A 17,043-nucleotide genomic window follows, 5' to 3' on the forward strand; every position below is an offset into this window, starting at 1 on the left:
TGGCCGGTGATATTCTATTGGATGGATGGACCACAGCATTTATCTGTTCATCAACTGATAGACATTTGGGTTGTTTCCGCTTTTTAAAAAATTTTTTTACAATTTTATTTATTTGGCTGTGCTGGGTCTTGGTTGCGGCAGCCATGCTCCTTAGTTGCGGCTCGCCGGCTCCTTAGTTGTGGCACGCATGTGGGATCTAGTTCCCTGACCAGGGATCGAACCCTGGCCCCCGGCATTGGGAGCACAGGGTCTTAACCACTGCGCAACCAGGGAAGTCCCTGTTTCCACTTTTGCACTAGTGTGAATCTTGCTACTGTGAACATTCATGTACAAGTGTCTTTGTGGACGTATGTTTTTAATTCTCTTGGGTATATCCCTAGGAGTGCAATGGATGGATCGCATGGTAACTCCATGGTTTGTTTTTTTAACCTTTTGAGGAACTGCCAGACTGTTTGCCAAAGCTCCTGCACCTGCCTGTTAGAAATTTACATGATTCATTTATTTGTTTATTCAACATATATGTATGGAGAGTGCCTGTGGGCACTGTTCCGGGTGCTGGGAATATAGCATTGAGCAAACAGGCAGCTCACAGGGAGCAAACGAACATATGGAGAAAAGATAAGACGAGGTGGGGTACAAGCCTGGGAAAGTCTCACTGAAAAGGGGGCCATTTAATCTGGGGGAAGGGCACTCCAGGTGGAAGAAAGCGCGAGTGCAAAGGCCCAGAGGTGGGAATGAATGAAATGTAGGTATCTGAGGAACATCGAGGTAGCCGGTGCTGAGTGAGGAGGAAAGTGCAGGGAGGTGAGAGCCGGAAGGTGATGTCGGCAGATTGTTTAGGTTCTAATGGGCCATCATGAGCACCCAGTAACCACAACTAGCATCCTGGGGTCAGAGGCAACCCCAGTCCAGGCTGTAAGAAGACCAGGCTGCTGCCTGGGGATCCCCAAGATCCCAGGGCAGAGTCTCCTGGCCCTCCATCTTCACGAGGTCCTTGCAATTTTCCTGTCCACACCACCTTTTCCTAAATGCTTCCAGCCCAGCTCCCGGTCTCATCCTCGCAGCATCCCAGCCTCCTGGTCCTGAACACCGTGCAAAATCTCCATTGCACAGGAGAGAAAGCAGAGGCCCCTTCACAGGAAAGAGAGTAGCCCCTGCATCCAAAGGCCCCCGGCTCAGAGCAGGGCGGGGCACGGCGAGGGCGTCGGGGGCTACAAGTCCTGTCAATAAACGGGAAATTTCCCCTCCAGGTTTGCTAAGAACAGGTCCCCACCTTGCCGTGGGGTAAGGGGCTGCTCCGAAAGACCTTAATCCCTCCCCTAGCAACCTGCCGCCGTCCCAGGGTAACTAGGGCGGGGCTCAACTCGGAGTCACAGGTCCCCGGATCCTGCAGGGGCGGGGAGTCTCGCCTTCAGAGGGGGAGGAGGAGTCCGCGCCGCGCCTACTGGCCCTTTAAGAAGCTCCTCCTTGCGATGCTTCAAAGCATCCTGATTGGTCCCGAGAGCCGCCGAGCGCAGCCGACCTGATTGGTCCCGAGAGCCGCCGAGCGCAGCCGAACTTGACGCACCCGCCCGCAGCGTTCCCTACTTACCTCCCACGCGGCTCAGCGGCCGCCCCAGCCAATCACCAACGGGCGCGCCGACCCTCATCTACATGGTCACGCCCCAGGGGAAGGGCATACCCAATCCGATCGCTCGCCGAACCGTCATTAGCATGCCGGGGGCGGGACAGGGCGGGGCGGACGGCAGGGGTGGGCGGCAGGGGCGGGCTCGGGGAGGTTGGTTGGAGCGTCGTAGAAGCCGAGAGGTCCGGGAAAGTTTCTTTGGAGGTGAAAACAGCCGCGGAACTCGGGGCCCTGCGAGGCGGCGGGGGCACGGGGGTCCAGGGGCCGGTGCGGGGCCCTTCCAGGGCCGGGGGGGTGCGGACCTGGGCCTCCTGGGGGGGCGATTGCCCAACAAAGGATCCTTGGGGCGCCTGCCCTCGAGGGCCTCCCCGCCCCCGGTTCCGGCCCCCCCAGGCGCCCCGGACCCGGCTTTCCGGGGCTCCCCAGCCCGGCCCCGTCGTCACCGGCTTGGGCGGCCCTCATCGGCCACGCGTCTACGTTCCAGGTGCGGCCGGGAGTGGCCATGTCCCACGGTCCCAAGCAGCCCGGCGCGGCCGCCGCGTGAGTGCGACATCCCCTCCCCCCAGCCCACTCGGAGCTGCAGCCTAGCCCCCACCTCGTCCCGTTGGAGCTCCTCGACCCCCGCCCCCCAGGGTCTTGACTTCCCCGACTTGGAGCAGGCCCTCCCCCTTGGGCCCCCACGGGCTTCCCCCCAAACCTCCGGGCTCCAGTTCCTTTCAGGGGTCCCCTACTAGCCTCCCCTACTGCTCTTGCCCGAACCCTGGATCCTGACCTCCTCTGACCCCTGCTTCCTGAACTCAGGAACCCCTAGCTGCCAGCGTTAGCGTCGTGGGGGCGTGGGTGGCCCTGGCGTCCCGTGGCTCTAGTCTCTCCCACGCCCCCTGTGGCCCCCCCTAGTGCTTCTGCCTCAACCCCCGGATCCTGACCCTCTCAGAGCCCTCCTCTGAGGGAGGACTCAGGGCCCTCTCTGCCAATTCCGCCGTCGGTGTTGGGAAGTGGGGGTGACCCTGGCTTCCCATGGCTCCAGGCCGGCGAGCGGCAAGGCTCCAGGACAGCATGGGGGCTTCGTGGTGGCTGTCAAGCAAGAGCGCGGCGAGGGCCCGAGGGCCGGAGAGAAGGGGTCCCACGAGGAGGAGGTGAGAGTCCCTGCACTGTGGTGGCGGCGGCCCTTAGTCTTGAAGCTCCGCCCCGAACTCAATTTGAATTCGTTGTGGCTCCGCCCACAGTCCAGATTTCCCTCCAGATGCTGAGGCCCCGCCCCGTGCCAGATACCACGCCCCAAGAGCTCCACTGCCACTCTAAGTCCAGGCCCCGCCCACTGCCCAGGGATCGAAGCCAGTACGGAAGCCACGGCCACAACGAGGCCACGCCCACAACACAAGCCAGCCCCAACCCTGGGCTGATCCTCTGTCCCCAGTACTTCTCTGATCCCTTTACCCCTGGCCAGGGGTCTCTTAACCACACTCTCCCAACCCTGAACCCTGACCAGGCCATACTTCCAGGCCTTCTGGGTCCTACCTCGTGGTTAGGCCCCGCCCAAGTCTTTCAGGGCCCCGCCCCTTCCCCTCTGGGCCCGGCCCCAGCCCTCCAGGCCCCTCCCAACGGCGAGGCTGGGTTCTGCAGCCGGTGAAGAAGCGAGGCTGGCCCAAAGGCAAGAAGCGGAAGAAAATCCTGCCGAATGGGCCCAAGGCACCTGTCACCGGCTACGTGCGCTTCCTGAACGAGCGGCGCGAGCAGATCCGGACGCGCCACCCGGACCTGCCCTTTCCTGAGATCACCAAGATGCTGGGCGCCGAGTGGAGCAAGCTGCAGCCGGCGGAGAAGCAGGTGGGGACGGCTCGGGACAACTGACCTTCCCTCACCCACTCAGATACCCACCTGCAGCCACTTACCCCAAAGGAACAGGTGTGGAGGGTCCTTCGTTCCTCCTGGACTCCAGGACCTGGAGAACTGACCACCCATTAGCTCTCTCCAGCTTGTTGAAGGGAGGGGAGAGTAGCAGTAGGCTGGAATAGACATAAAATTTAATAAACAACGTTAGACTAAAGAAGTAGGGGTGGGGGCTGGATTTCTGTTAGAAACCTTATGGTTTTTAAGTTCTGGTAATTAATTTAAAAATTGCAAAAACATCAAGGAAACGTTAGCACCAGCTTGCACCCTCTACCCTGGGATTTCAACAAGCAAAATGCGTTCGGGAGGGCAGTCCAGCCTGGAGGTGGGAGCCTGCAGACATTCAGACACCAGGGAGTGGTTTATAAAGGCTGGAATTGGGATGAGGTCGGTGAGGTCAGGGAGTTGGGAGGTAGCCTGAGCAGCAGCCTGAAGGGTGGGGTTTTGTCTGGAGGGCAGTAGGGCGCTGTGGGAAGGTGCAGCACAGTGAGCTGACTGATGGAGATGGGGTCTTGGCCTGCGAGGGCTACCCTGCCCCTGGGCTGGGCCAAGCCTTCTCATGCTGCCCCCGCCAGCGGTACCTAGACGAGGCTGAGCGGGAGAAGCAGCAGTACATGAAGGAGCTGAGGGCGTACCAGCAGTCAGAAGCCTACAAGATGTGCACAGAGAAGATCCAGGAAAAGAAGATCAAGAAAGGTGCGAAGGGCCCCAGCCCCCAGGCAGCTGAGTGCCTGCTCTGAGATAGGTGACACAGGCAGACCAACCTACCCCCTCCAAAGGGCTCTCACGGTCCCGTGGGAATGAGACACACATAACCAGACAGTTGTGAGTGAATAGGGCTGGTCAGCGCTGAGACTGGGCACACACAGATGCGGGGGCGGGGGGAGGGGGCCAGGTGGGGATCTTGACCCAGGATGAGTAGGGCTGACTAGGGGAGGGGAATGATGGTGTTCCAGGCAGGGGGAACAGCACGTGCAGAGCAAAGCGTGGGGTCCGAGGAGACCTGGGAGGCTCACCCTGCCCTCCTCCCTCCCCCACCAGAGGACTCCAGCTCCGGGCTCATGAATACCCTTTTGAATGGACACAAGGTAAGCGTCCCTCCTCCATGGAGGACACCTGGGCAAGAAAGGTCTGGAGGTACTTAGACCTCTGGGTGAGGTCATCCCGTCGCTCCTGGGATGAAGTGAGCGCCCGGTCCAGATGTGTGCAAGCAGAGGCTGGACAGCCACACAATGGGAAGGCTGTAAAATGGACTCTGACCCAGGTGGCCTGAGGAGACCCTCCCAAGCTTAGGGGATGTCCCAGAGGGGGTGTGGCTGCCCTCCCACCCTCTCCCAAAAATATTGCCACCTTGTCCTGTCGTCCCAGGGTGGAGACTGTGACGGCTTCTCCACTTTCGACGTCCCCATCTTCACGGAAGAGTTCTTGGACCAAAACAAAGGTGAGCGCTGACCACAGGTTCTTGGAGCAAGTGTTGGGCCCAGAGGGCGCCAAGGGGGTAGGCAGTGGGTGCCTTCCTCCCCTGCCCCCGTAGACCAGAGAGCTGCGGTGTGGGGCTGGAGGCAGAGCAGTGACGGAAGGCCTGGCGTGAGGCACAGCGAGGGGCAAAGCGCGGCTGAGGGAAGGCAGGGAAGCGCCAGGATCTGACCCGGCTCCCCGCCTACAGCGCGGGAGGCGGAGCTGCGGCGCCTGAGGAAGATGAACGTGGCCTTCGAGGAGCAGAACGCGGTGCTGCAGAGGCACACGCAGAGCATGAGCAGCGCGCGCGAGCGCCTGGAGCAGGAGCTGGCGCTGGAGGAGCGGCGGACACTGGCGCTGCAGCAGCAGCTCCACGCGGTGCGCCAGGCGCTCACCGCCAGCTTCGCCTCGCTGCCGGTGCCGGGTGCGGAGGCCCCGCCCCCAACCACCCTAGCCCCGCTCCTCCCACCCCCGCGAGTCCCGCCCCGCTAACTCCGCCCTCGACTACTTCGGGCTCCGCCCAGACTACCGCGAGTCCCGCCCCCTCTGGCCCGGCTCCGCGAGCCCTACCCCTCACCCCCTCACCAGTCTCTTCACAAACCCTCACCTCCCTCCCTTTCGCCACGCCCCTGCGGACCCCGCTCCCGGCTACCCGAGCGCCTCCCGCCCCGCTGCCAGACCTTGCTGCGCCAGCCCCGCCCACGCTGGCTCTCGCGCCCCGCCTCTGACCCCTGCCCTCATGCCAGTCTTCCGCGTTCTTTCCTCAGCTGAGCTGGGCCAATTTCCCCTCCCCCACTAGCCTCCGCATCCCCCCCCATCACGACCCCGCCCTCTCCAACTTGCTTCATCTGACCCCTGCCACAGCTGACCTTGATTTCCCCGGGTCCAGACACCCTGACCGCGCCCGCCCGGCCCCACTGAAGTGCGCTCCCGACCCTCACCCCAGGACCCCGCGCTTACAGACCCCCACCCTCTGACCTCTGCTTCGGTGGAGACCCCACCGCGGTGACTCCGCTGGGCTCGGCTGACGGGTCCCCCCCCCCCCAGGCACAGGCGAGACGCCCACGCTCAGCACCCTGGACTTCTACATGGCGCGGCTGCACGGTGCCATAGAGCGCGACCCCGCGCAGCACGAGAAGCTCATCGTCCGCATCAAGGAGATCCTGGCCCAGGTCGCCAGGTGTGTGCCCCAGCCGGTCTGCCCCCAGGCCCGTTCAGCCCAGCTGGGGCTGCCTTGAGTAGGGGCTGCCTCAGGCTAGACCTTCGCTGGCGGGACCCGGCGAAATAGACTAGCTTTAGGCCTCCAGCGGGGTTTCTGGGGTCTGTGGGCGCTGCCCAGTGGGATCTGGCTGCCGGCTCTTTTTCGGAGGGCACAGCCCATGCGGGATCTATTAGGTGGGGCTGGTTTGATGCAGGTGGCTAATGGCCTAGCCCCTGGGGGCGCTGATTCGGCCTGGTACTCTATTACGACTCTGGTGAATCATCCAGCACTCCCTTGGCCCAGGGGACCCGAGCTTCCCCAAAGCTTCGGGGTGGGTTTTTCTGGGTGCCTCCCAGCTGCCCAGGATAGGTGGGATCAACTCCAGGCTCCCCACCCTGGCATCTGAAGGAGCAGAGAAGGTTGGCCTCTAGGGTACCCCGAAAGGGGGTGGGGTTGAGAGATGATGGGGGTCCCCCCTCACAGATCTCCTCCCTTCTGTCACAGTGAGCATCTATGAGGGTGTCTGCTGCCCCATGATCCAGAGAAGACCAAGCCCTGGTCACGGCCCCTCCCCTACCCCCACCCCATGGAGGAGGGGTGTGGGTCCATCCTTTGGGGCCAGGCCCAGTCCTGCACCTTGGGGGCTCCAGCCCCCCTAAAATTAAATTTCTACAGCATCCCTCTAGCTATCAGTCTCCCCAGCACCCCAACCCAGAAAAATCGCCCACCACGCACAGTGCACAGAACCCCATGGCCCCAGGGCCCACCACAGGGCACGTCACACTACACGGATGTGGGAACAGCACACATGGACAGCGTGACCCGGGACAGGAGGAGACCCGCAGCCGCTCATCCGCCCAGTGTGGGGAGAGTTACACACCCTACACCGGCTCTCCAGGACCAGTCCCTGGACACAGGGCAGAGAAAACCCACACCTGACACACTGGGACTCCTGCCTGGCAGGTGCCACCCTAAGTGCCCACACGGCCAGGCATGCCGCAGGGACACACTCTCACACTCCGGGCGGGGCCCTCTACCCCAGAATGGGGGGGCTGGTACTGACCACCCTACCCTCATCCAGCTGAGGGACCCCCGTGGAGGGGGCCCCTTTGCCACTGCTCAATTGGACTTTTTAAATAAAAATGGAATTTGAATTTCAAGCTTGTGCCTGTGTGTCTTTTGGAGGGAAACAGGCCAGGACCCTCTGTTGGGGTCCTAAGCCTACTCTCCCCAGCCCCTGGCAACCAGAAATCCACTTTCTTTTTTTTTTTTTTTTTTTTTTGGGCCACACCACGTGGCATGTGGGATCTTAGTTCCCCGACCAGGGGTGGAACCCATGCCCCCTGCATTGGAAGCCCGGAGCCTTAACCACTAGACCACTAGGGAAGTCCCACAAATCCACTCTCTGTCTCTGGATCTACCTGTTCTGGACATTTCATACAAATGGAATCACATGCTGCGTGTCCTTTGGTGTCTGGATTCTCTCACTGAGCATCGTGTTCTCAAAGTTCATCCACATTGTAGTGCATGTCAGTGCTTCATTCCTTCTCCTGGCTGAATAATATTCCACTGTGTGGATGGCCCACATTTTGTTTATCCAGCATCTGTTGATGGCCCTTCGGGTTGTTCCCACCTTTTGGTTGCTGTGAATCGTACAGCTGAGAACATGCATGTACAGGTTTTTGTTTGAACACCTGCCCTCACTTCTGGGTCGATCCTGAGAAGCAGACTTGCTGGGTCAGATGGCAATTCTATGCTTAACTTACTGGGGAACCCTCTCAGAGACTTCAGCCTTTAATGGAATGTTTGGGGCAGCTTAAAAATTCTAGGGAGTAATTTGACAAGCACTGATGTTACCGGTTGAATTTTGTCCCCTCCAAAGAAAATCTTGAAGCCCTAACCCCCAGAACCTCAAAATGTGACCGTATTTGGCCATAGGGTCACTGCAGATATGATTAGTTAAGATGAGGTCATGGAGTGGGGCAGCCTCTAATCCAATATGACTGATGTCCTTATAAGAAGATAAAGATTTGGACACAGCTGCAGAGAGGAGACAGCCATGTGACAACGGAGGCAGACACAGGCAAAGCACGCCTCCAAGGAATGCCAAGGATGACCAGCCACCAACAGAAGCCAGGAGGGGCAGGAAGGATGCCACCCAGGGTGTCAGAGGAGCTTGGTCTTGCTGATTTCTAGCCTCCAGAACTGTGAGAGAGTCAATTTCTGTTGTTCATGAGCCAGCCAGTTGGTGGTACTTTGTTACGGTTGTCCCAGGAGACTCGAAAACCGATACTCTCACACACCCACGTCCAAGTGTGTGCTCCCTCCTCTCCCGCCCTCCCTGGCTCCGTACCCTCATCCCAAATTTGGAGTTTACCACTCCTGGGCAGGTCTTTGCCTACTTTTAGCACAAAAGGATGTCTTCCCACAAGAGTACCATCCTGATGGATTTTTTTTTTGGTTCGTTTTCTAAAGGTTCGAAAGTAGACGACTCTGTGGCTTCTAGTTTAATCACAAAGTTGTGCAACCAACCACCAGCCCAACTTAATTCCAGAACATTTTCATCACCCCCAAAACAAACCCCCCTCCCATTAGCCATCATCCCCATCCTCCCCTCCCCCAGCCCCAGGCAACCACGAATCCACTTTCTGTCTCCATGGATCTGCCTGTTCTGGACACTTCATCTAAAGGGCATCACACGCTACGTGGCCTTTGTAATCTGGCTTCTTTCAATGAGCATCGTGTTTCCAAGGTTCATCTGTGCTATAGCGTGTATCCCATTTTGCACGTTTTTAAACTTTACATAAATTTTCTTACATCGTCTGAAGCCTTCTGCAACTTGCCTGTTTTCATCAGTGGTTGGTTTCTGAGATTCATCCAAGGCGAAAGGCCTCTCTTTGGAGCTGCTATATGGCATTCCACGGCTGTTTATTGAGCCAACCATCGTTCCTGTCGGTGATGCCTAGATGCTGTGTTCCCAGGGGATTCTGAGAGACGCCTCCTGGTGCCCAGAACTTCCTTCTAATTTATCTGTAACCCAGTGTGCCCACTGTGTGCCAGGATACAGCAGGGGATGAAAGAGACCAGAACTCCTGCCCTCCTGAAACTGACATTCCAGTTGAGGAGACAGAGGAAACACAAGATGAATAAATAAACTATCTGCTATGTCAGGTCATGCTCAGTGCTAGGGAGGAAAAAAGCCAGAAAGAGAGATTGGGAGGTGGTGATAGGAGGTGACAGCTGAGCCAAGAGCTGAAGGAGGTGAGGGAGTGAACCACTTGGAGATCTGGGAGAAGATGTTCCAAGTGTAGGGGCACAGCCTGTGCAAAGGCCCTGGGGCAGGATAGTGCCTGGTGTGTTGAATGAACAGCAAGGAGGTCCGTGTGTCTGGAGCAGAGTGAGCAAGGGGGAGAGAGGGAGGTGGGGAGGGCAGGGAGGGGACGGGGCAGGTTGTGCAGGGCCTTGTGCGCGGAGGGGAGGACTTGAGTTTTTACCGCGAGGGAGGTGGGAACCCTGGAGGGCTGTGGGCAGAGGATGGACACGTTGTGGCTCAGTTTATACCAGGGTAAGCGTCCTCCCCACCTCTTATGGTTGTTGCAAGGATTAAATGAGTGCGCCCAGCAGAGAGCAAGCGCCCGGGCACCCACGGCTGCCCCATCCTTATTTGTGATCCTTATTTTTCCCGCTCCCTGGAGAGTTCACAGCTGGCCCTGGCAAGGCCGGCACACCTGGGGCCAGCCCCCCCGCCCCCCTGCCCTCCCCCCCCACACCCCCGCACTCCGCGGTGTCGCCTTCCCGGGAGGCTCGGGTTCCCGGATCCCCTTACCCCGACGGCTCGGCTGTCGCTCCTTGGGCCGGGGGAGGGGAGGCTGCAGGAAGCGGCGGATCCGGCGGCTGTGGCCGTGGCCCCGGTGGCCGAGCTCCTCCTGCCATGGAGACCACAGCGGCCCGCGAGGCCCGGGGGGCCGAGGCCCCACGCCTGCCCGCACCCCCGCCCTCGCCCGCCGAGCCCCCAGCCGCGTCCCCCAGCCCGGCCGCGCCCCGAGCCCGCCCGCGCCTCATCTTCCGCACGCAGCTGGCTCACGGCAGCCCCACGGGCAAGATCGAGGGCTTCACCAACGTCCGCGAGCTTTACACCAAGATCGCCGAGGCCTTCGGGATCGCGCCCACCGAGGTGAGGCCCCCGGACCCCCAGCACCCGAGGCCCACCGGCTGACCGGGGGTAGGGGTGGACCCTGGACGCCGGGACTGGGGCCCCAGAACGCCCATCTTCGGATGGAGGGGACCCGATCTCCGGATCTCAGAGACGCACCTCTCAGATCCTGGGGTGTCCGTACCCGGTGGACCCCCTGCGCAAAACATGCGCACGTCTTAGGGTTAACGGATGCCTAGTTCGTCCAGGAAAACACTGGGCTGACCCAGCTAGGAGTGGACCCCAGCTCTCAGGGAAGCGCCTATGTTTCCTGGGCGCGGCTGCGGGGCTGTGGTTCCAGGCAGCCCCCTTTCAGGTGAGAAGTCCGAGGCCGCGGGGGGTCAGGGGCTGGGTTGTAGGTGCGCCTCGCAGCCCCGAGGGGGCGCCAGCAGATTTAGAACAGTTTTAAAAGATCGGGGGTGACAGAGCAACGAAGGGTTAAAAGGGGAAGTCTGGGGGGGGGTGGGAGAGGGGGCGTCCTCCTGCCCTAAGTCTCCTTCTCACCCTGCTCCCCATTCTGGGGGTCCCAGTCTCCTCGCCTCCCACCCCATTCTGAGAGGATCCCATACTCTGCCATTACACGTGACTGCGATCCTGGTAGGGGATGACTGGGGTCGGTTTCGTGCCTCTTTGCGCCTCGGTTTCCCTATCAGGCCCCTGAGCCCAACCCCTGGTTGTTCTGCGCAGACGGTGGGGGATGAATGAGGTCTGTCATTAATTTTGGGCTCCCCCTCCCCTCGGGACAGATCTTATTCTGCACCCTAAACAGCCACAAAGTGGACATGCAGAAACTCCTAGGCGGCCAGATAGGGTTGGAGGACTTTATCTTTGCCCACGTGCGCGGCGAGACCAAAGAGGTGGAGGTCACTAAGACCGAGGACGCCCTGGGACTGACCATCACTGACAACGGGGCTGGCTATGCCTTCATCAAGGTGCCCGTGGGGGCGGGTGGCTTCCCGGGTGCCCCTCTCTGCCCCTCTCTGGTGTGAACAGGACCTGAGAGGGGCCGCTGGGGTGGCCCTGTGAGTGACTCTGGGTCCCTGCAGAGGATCAAGGAAGGCAGCATCATCAACCGGATCGAGGCAGTGTGCGTGGGCGACAGCATTGAGGCCATCAACGACCACTCAATCGTTGGCTGCCGCCACTACGAGGTGGCCAAGATGCTCCGGGAGCTGCCCAAGTCGCAGCCTTTCACCCTGCGCCTGGTTCAGCCCAAGAGAGCTTTCGGTGAGGGCCACCTGGGGCCCAGGGGGCAGGCTGGTGGGGGGCGGTGGGGAAGCTCTTCCAGAAATTGGTCCTCTGCATGCACCGGGTGGCAAAGGGTGGGGGGATGGGACAGGATGGAAGGTTCTAGATGCCTCTGGTGACAGGACAGGGAGCTTCTGGCACTGTATGAGGAACAGGAGGGTCATTTCTAGATTGTTATAGAGTTGGTCTGGGCATGGGGGTCGGGGGAGGCTTGGGAAGATTGGGAAAGGATGAGGAGGTACCTGGATCTATTTTGTAGCTGGTCTGGGAGCTTTTAAAGTATTGCTATGAGGCTCTGGTGAGTTCTTGAGAGTGACTCTCAAAGGGAGCTCTAGAATGGGGCTTTTCAAAGAGAAGTCTGTGACTGGTCCATGGATGAGATAAGGAGGTCCCCGTCGAAGAAGGATTCTTAACCTCAGCACTATTCACATCTGGGGCTGGATGACTGTTGTGGGGCGGTCTTGGGCACTGTCAGGTTCGACCTAACAGGTGCCAGTGTCTCCCCTGAGTTGTAACAATCAAAAGCGTCTCTAGGTATTGTCAATGTCACGGGGGGGGGGGGCGCAAAATCACACTCCTCCCCCCCCCCGCCCCCCGTGCCAGCTGGGTTGAGAACCTTGATCTAGAATGTAGATCACCTTGTTTAGTTCAGCAGACAATTGTTTTCCATAAGCAGACTTTCTCAAGGAAGGAAGCAGGATGCTAATTTCCTTTCTGGCACAGGCTTCTTATCTCATCATGGACTGGCCCTTTGAGTCACCCTGTCCCAGAACAAGAGGTTCTAAAGGTGCCCTGGCCCATCTGGAGGGAGGTCCCAGGGGAGTGCGACAGGATGGGGTCCTAGATCTGCCCTGGAGCAGGACAGTGAACTCTGAGAGCCGTGAGCAGGTTAGGAAGAGCCAGTTCTAGAGCAAGGAGCTTTCTAGATTGATCCTCTGGGAACAAGGAGAATCTTAAGCAGTCTCTTCTAGAGAAAGTCACTTTGAGAGGAGGAGGGAAATTTGAGGGCAGAAAGGATTCTCAAGCATGGTCCCTGAGGATTCACCCATGGACATAAGGAGGACTTTGAAGGGTAGGAAGGTTCTAGAAAGGCTCAGCTGGTGGCTTCTGAGTGTTTAGGAAGATATGGATCTGCCCAGAACACATGCACCTCCTCCACTCTGTCCCCTCCAGATATGATCGGCCAGAGAAGCCGGAGCAGCAAATGCCCCACGGAGGCAAAAGTCAGCAGTGGGAGGGAGACCCTGCGGCTTCGGTCTGGGGGGGCCGCCACTGTGGAGGAAGTGGTGAGTGGAGGGGAGAAGGGTGGACATCAGGGTCTCTTGCACCTAGACCTCTATCGCTGACTCAGCATGACCTTGGGTAAGACCCTCTCCTTTGCCCAGCCTCAGTTTCTCTACCTGCAAAGTGGGCCCTTGTCAGTCAGGGCAGTAATGGTGGGACCAGAAGCATTGACTAATGTGTGGTCCCAGTCTGCTGTCACCTAAGGGGTGGGGGACTGGGGAGGGGGCTGGGCCGGAGTGATCCCAGGCTTCTGACCCTCTGCTTTGCTCCCTACAACCCCAGCCTAGTGAATTTGAGGAGGAGGCATCTCGGAGGGTGGATGACCTGCTGGAGAGCTACATGGGCATTCGGGACCCAGAGCTGGGTAAGGGGCCAGGGTAAGCCGGGTGGACCCTGGGGGGAGGACAGCCCATGGGGAGGAGGCAAGGGTCCCAGGGGAAGCTGGCGTCCCCCCAGGGAGAGCCCTCACCCACTTCCCCTCGGCTCGGCCTGCAGCGTCCACCATGGTGGAGACATCCAAGAAGACAGTGAGTGTCCAGGAGTTTGCACGCCATTTAGACTCCGTTTTGGGCGAGTTCGCCTTCCCGGACGAGTTTGTGGTGGAGGTGTGGGCCGCCATCGGCGAGGCCAGGGAGGCCTGTGGCTAGTCTGCCCCGGGGCCGAGCGCAGCCCCAGCCCGGAGCCCAGCCCCATGTCCCAGCCCTCCCGGCCAGTTCCCCAAGCCCAGCCCTGCTCTGGAGTCCAGAAGCCCAGATCTGAGACCCAGCCCTGCTCTAGAGCCCAGCCCAGCTCAGAGACCAAGCCCAGATCTGAGACTGGTATCACCTCTAGAACCCACACCAGTTTTGAGACTGAGCCCAGCCCTGAGACTCGGCCATGCTCTAGAACCCAGCTCAGCTCGGAGACCAAGCGCAGCCCTGAGACCACGTTCACCTCTAGAACCCATACCAGTTTTGAGACCAGGCGCAGCCCTGAGACCCAGCCCTGCTCTAGAACCCAGCCCAGCTCAGAGACCAAGCCCAGATCTGAGACCCAGCCCTCCCCTAGAACCCAGCTCAGCTCGGAGACCAAGCTCCCCTCTAGAGGCAAGGCCAGCTCTGAGACCACGTTCACCTCTAGAACCCATACCAGTTTTGAGACCAAGCCCAGCTCTGAGACCAAGCCCTGCTCTGGAACCCAGGCCAGCTCAGAGACCAAGCCCAGATCTGAGACCCAGCCCTCCCCTAGAACCCAGCTCAGCTCGGAGACCCAGCTCCCCTCTAGAGGCAAGGCCAGCTCTGAGACCACGTTCACGTCTAGAACCCATACCAGTTTTGAGACCAAGCCCAGCTCTGAGACCAAGCCCTGCTCTGGAACCCAGGCCAGCTCTGAGGCCCAGTTCATCACTAGAACGCAAGCAAGTTCTGAGATGCAACCCAGCTCCAGAACCCAGCTCTCCTCTAGAACCCAGGACAGCTCTGAGGCTAAGCTGAGCTCTGATATAAAGTCAAGTTTGGGAACCCAGACAAGTTTTAAGAGCCACCCCGGCTCTGAAATCAATCCTAGTTCTGAAAGTCAGGCCAGCTTTATGACCCAGCCCTGCCTTAAAACTCGACCCAACTCTGGAACGCAAGACAGTTCCATGACCCAGTTGTACCTGGACACCTGGTCTAGCTCAGAAACACCAGTTAGTTCTGGAACCCAGGTGAGACTCAAGAAGCAGCCCAGTTCCAGAAGCCACATCAGCTCAGGATTCAAAGGCAGTTCCGAAACGCAACCCTATTCTCATGCCCAGACCAGCTCAGGAACCCAGATGCACGCTGCAGAGCAGTCCAGGCCCAGACCCCACCCCCATACTAGGGCCCAGCCCAGCTCCAACGATGAGTCCAGCTCAGAGACTGAGCCCAGCTCTATACCCCAGACTAGTGCAACAAGCAGGCCTGTCTCCAGAATTCAGACAAGCTCTGGACCCCCATCCATCTCTGGGGCAAGGCCCGCCTCCAGAGCTCCACTTGATGCCAAGACCCACCCTCACTGCAGAACACAGAGCAGCTCTAGAACATCATCCAGCTCTGGGACCCAGACAGACTTCAAGGCTTGGCCAACTTCCAGAGTTCAGTCCAGCTCAGGCACTCCACCCAGCTCCAGAACTCAGCTCAGTTCTAGAGCGCAGGCCGGCTCTGAAATCCCATCGAGCTCTAAAACACAGTCAATTGCTGAGACCTACTTGAGTTCCAGAGTCCAGCTAAAGTCTGGGCCTGGGACCCAGACCAATGCAGCAACAGACTTAAGCTCCACGGCTCTGTCGAGCTCTGAGAGCAGGCCCAGCTCCAGGACCCAGCCCTGCCTGGGAACTCAAAGCACCTCCGGGACCCAGCTCGTCTCAGAAACCCTGCAAAGCTCTCGAAACCAACTCCAGACCACACCCCCAGGCAGCTCTGCTATTGAGCCGGACTTTGGGAGACAGACCAGCTCTGGAAGTCCGCTCATCTCTACAGCCCAGCCCAGCTCTGGGACCCAGACCAGTGCAAGAATACAGCCCAGTTCTGGAACCCAACCCAGCTCCGGAACGCAGACCAGTGCTGGAACCCAGCTCATCTCTGAGACCCAGCCCAGTGCAAGAATGCAGCCCCTCTCTGGAGTCCACCTCATTTCTGGAACCGAAACCAGCTCCAGAACGCAGACCAGTTCTGGAACCCAGCTCATCTCTGAGACCCAGCCCAGCTCTGGGACCCAGACCAGTGCAAGAATTCAGCCCAGCTCTGGAGCCCAGCTCAGCTCCAGAACCCAGTTCAGCTCTAGAATTCAGTTCAGAGCTGAGACTCACCACAGCCCTGAAACCCAAACCAGTTCAAGAACCCAGCCCAGCTCTGGAATTCACCTTACTTCCAGAACCGAATCTGTTTCTGAAACGCAATCCGGCTCCAGAAGCCAGACCAGCTCAAGAATACAGCTCAGCTCTAGAAATGGGCTCCGCCCACCAACCCCTGGCCTTGACCCCAGAACCCAGGCTGATCCCACTGCCCCAGCCCGACCTCAACACCCAGGCCCATCACTCAGAGCCCCACCTACAGGTCCTAGGAGGGTCTCTCACCCTCAGTCCCATGATCGGGTTCAAGGAGCCCAGGCCGATACTGGCCCATGCCGAAGCCCATCCACTTCTGCCCTGTTCCCACGGCCGTGGTCCCCCTCCGTCCCGCAGAAACCAGCCCTTCCCCCCAAGCCCCAGCTGAGACCCCAGAAGTCCACCCCACCCACCAAATCTGTCATCCCTAGTTCTGCCACCAGGGCGGCCCTCCTGCATTCCCAGCCCCCTGAACCCTCAGCTCAGGGGCCTGCCCCCTCCCCCGAGCTCAGGGAGCCAGAGCCAGCTCCGCCGGCGTCAGAGCCCCTCCCCTACCATGGGGGGCTATAGCTTGGGGGTGACATACTTGTGGCCCCCATCCCCTCTCCTGCCCCTCCCAGCCTGGGTCCCCCAGAAGCAGCAGGTGACCTCATTCCCCCACAGGCGGGGTGGGGGGTGGTGAGGGAGGGTGGACACAGGGGCTTTGGTTTCACCCGGGCCTGGCTCTGGGAGCTGTAAGCAGATCCCAGGTCTGTGGAGGGGAGGCGGGGTGAGGCGGCGGGGGGGGGAAGTTGGGGCAGGAGGCGGTTTCCCCCTCATGTACCTCGAGGGCTCATGGGGAATAAAGGCACCTCCCACCCCTGCAGCTCTGTGTGTCGTTTTTGGGGGGTGTTTGGGGGAGAGCAGAGGAAGGGGCAGGCGTGAGGGTCTGGGGAGCTGACATGACAGCACTAGATGCTTCTTACATGGCTACGATGTGCCAGGCACATTGTTAAGTGCTAAGCGTGCAGGTCCTCATGGACCTGCAGACACACGGTGCTCTAGACAAACTCAGTCGTTCGGCCATTCTGTCTGCCTTTACTGAGCACCTACTATGGGCCAGGAGCTGCTTGTTCAAGGCATGGGGAGTCTGAAGGGCTGAGTGAATAGATGGCTAAACCACAAGCTTATGAGGGAGTGCATCCCATCTGCCGTGGAGGAAGCAGGCGTGTACGCCATGGTCCCTGTGTGTCTTGCCCTCTCTTTTCCTCACCTGCAAAATGGGCTTAATCCCAGAACCCTCTCTTAGGGGCTGTAGGGAGGCTTCCAGGAGATCCAAGCTG

The 17,043-nt window shown here is 59.6% G+C and overlaps 3 protein-coding genes across 8 annotated transcripts in view; 2 read left to right on the forward strand and 1 right to left on the reverse strand.

Moving 5' to 3' along the window:
* The window catches only part of MFSD12 (major facilitator superfamily domain containing 12), a 29,010-nt gene extending 23,908 nt beyond the window's left edge, over window positions 1-5,102 (reverse strand). The window contains exons 1-2 of the mRNA XM_067734291.1: window positions 4,865-5,102; window positions 3,517-3,630 (exon numbers count right to left, since the gene is read on the reverse strand). Of these exons, the coding sequence (XP_067590392.1) occupies window positions 3,517-3,586 (70 nt within the window). The 5' untranslated portion in view covers window positions 3,587-3,630; window positions 4,865-5,102. The remainder of the gene's footprint in view (window positions 1-3,516; window positions 3,631-4,864) is intronic.
* HMG20B (high mobility group 20B) lies at window positions 1,761-7,333 on the forward strand. Of its 5 annotated transcripts, none has more exons than XR_010942555.1 (10): window positions 1,761-1,828; window positions 2,109-2,164; window positions 2,652-2,760; window positions 3,248-3,451; window positions 4,090-4,210; window positions 4,556-4,602; window positions 4,883-4,955; window positions 5,181-5,396; window positions 5,919-6,152; window positions 6,849-6,987. XR_010942555.1 is itself a non-coding variant. In XM_067734298.1 (10 exons), exons 2-10 carry the CDS (start codon window positions 2,127-2,129, stop codon window positions 7,324-7,326), a joined length of 1,419 nt encoding a protein of 472 aa, XP_067590399.1. In that variant the 5' UTR covers window positions 1,761-1,828; window positions 2,109-2,126; the 3' UTR covers window positions 7,327-7,333. The 5 variants fall into 5 exon arrangements, 3 of the variants coding, with proteins under 3 accessions (XP_067590399.1, XP_067590401.1, XP_067590402.1); XR_010942554.1 differs by lacking the exon at window positions 6,849-6,987 and adding an exon at window positions 6,678-6,816; XM_067734298.1 differs by having other exon boundaries at window positions 6,020-6,152; window positions 6,849-7,333.
* A 2,771-nt stretch (window positions 7,334-10,104) lies between these two features.
* GIPC3 (GIPC PDZ domain containing family member 3) lies at window positions 10,105-16,477 on the forward strand. 2 transcript variants are annotated; one of them, XM_067734304.1, is made up of 6 exons: window positions 10,105-10,347; window positions 11,112-11,297; window positions 11,412-11,592; window positions 12,787-12,899; window positions 13,180-13,274; window positions 13,393-16,477. In XM_067734304.1, exons 1-6 carry the CDS (start codon window positions 10,105-10,107, stop codon window positions 16,289-16,291), a joined length of 3,717 nt encoding a protein of 1,238 aa, XP_067590405.1. In that variant the 3' UTR covers window positions 16,292-16,477. The 2 variants fall into 2 exon arrangements, with proteins under 2 accessions (XP_067590405.1, XP_067590406.1); XM_067734305.1 differs by having other exon boundaries at window positions 13,180-13,261; window positions 13,393-13,679.
* Window positions 16,478-17,043: the final 566 nt, after the last annotated feature.

The sequence above is a fragment of the Pseudorca crassidens genome, chromosome 3 (genome assembly GCF_039906515.1).
Source record: "Pseudorca crassidens isolate mPseCra1 chromosome 3, mPseCra1.hap1, whole genome shotgun sequence".
In the NCBI taxonomy this organism is placed as follows: Eukaryota; Metazoa; Chordata; class Mammalia; order Artiodactyla; family Delphinidae; genus Pseudorca; species Pseudorca crassidens.

What these genes read in the sequence shown, in the direction of transcription:
- HMG20B (XM_067734298.1), top strand. Translation starts at nt 2,127, where the DNA reads ATGTCCCACGGTCCCAAGCAGCCCGGCGCGGCCGCCGC. An exon ending in CAGCCCGGCGCGGCCGCCGC is followed by an intron (nt 2,165 to 2,651) that starts GTGAGTGCGACA and finishes CCATGGCTCCAG; the next exon opens with GCCGGCGAGCGGCAAGGCTC. An exon ending in GGAAAAGAAGATCAAGAAAG is followed by an intron (nt 4,211 to 4,555) that starts GTGCGAAGGGCC and finishes CTCCCCCACCAG; the next exon opens with AGGACTCCAGCTCCGGGCTC.
- GIPC3 (XM_067734304.1), top strand. Translation starts at nt 10,105, where the DNA reads ATGGAGACCACAGCGGCCCGCGAGGCCCGGGGGGCCGAGGCCCCACGC. An exon ending in TCGGGATCGCGCCCACCGAG is followed by an intron (nt 10,348 to 11,111) that starts GTGAGGCCCCCG and finishes CCCTCGGGACAG; the next exon opens with ATCTTATTCTGCACCCTAAA. An exon ending in GAGCTGGGTAAGGGGCCAGG is followed by an intron (nt 13,275 to 13,392) that starts GTAAGCCGGGTG and finishes CTCGGCCTGCAG; the next exon opens with CGTCCACCATGGTGGAGACA.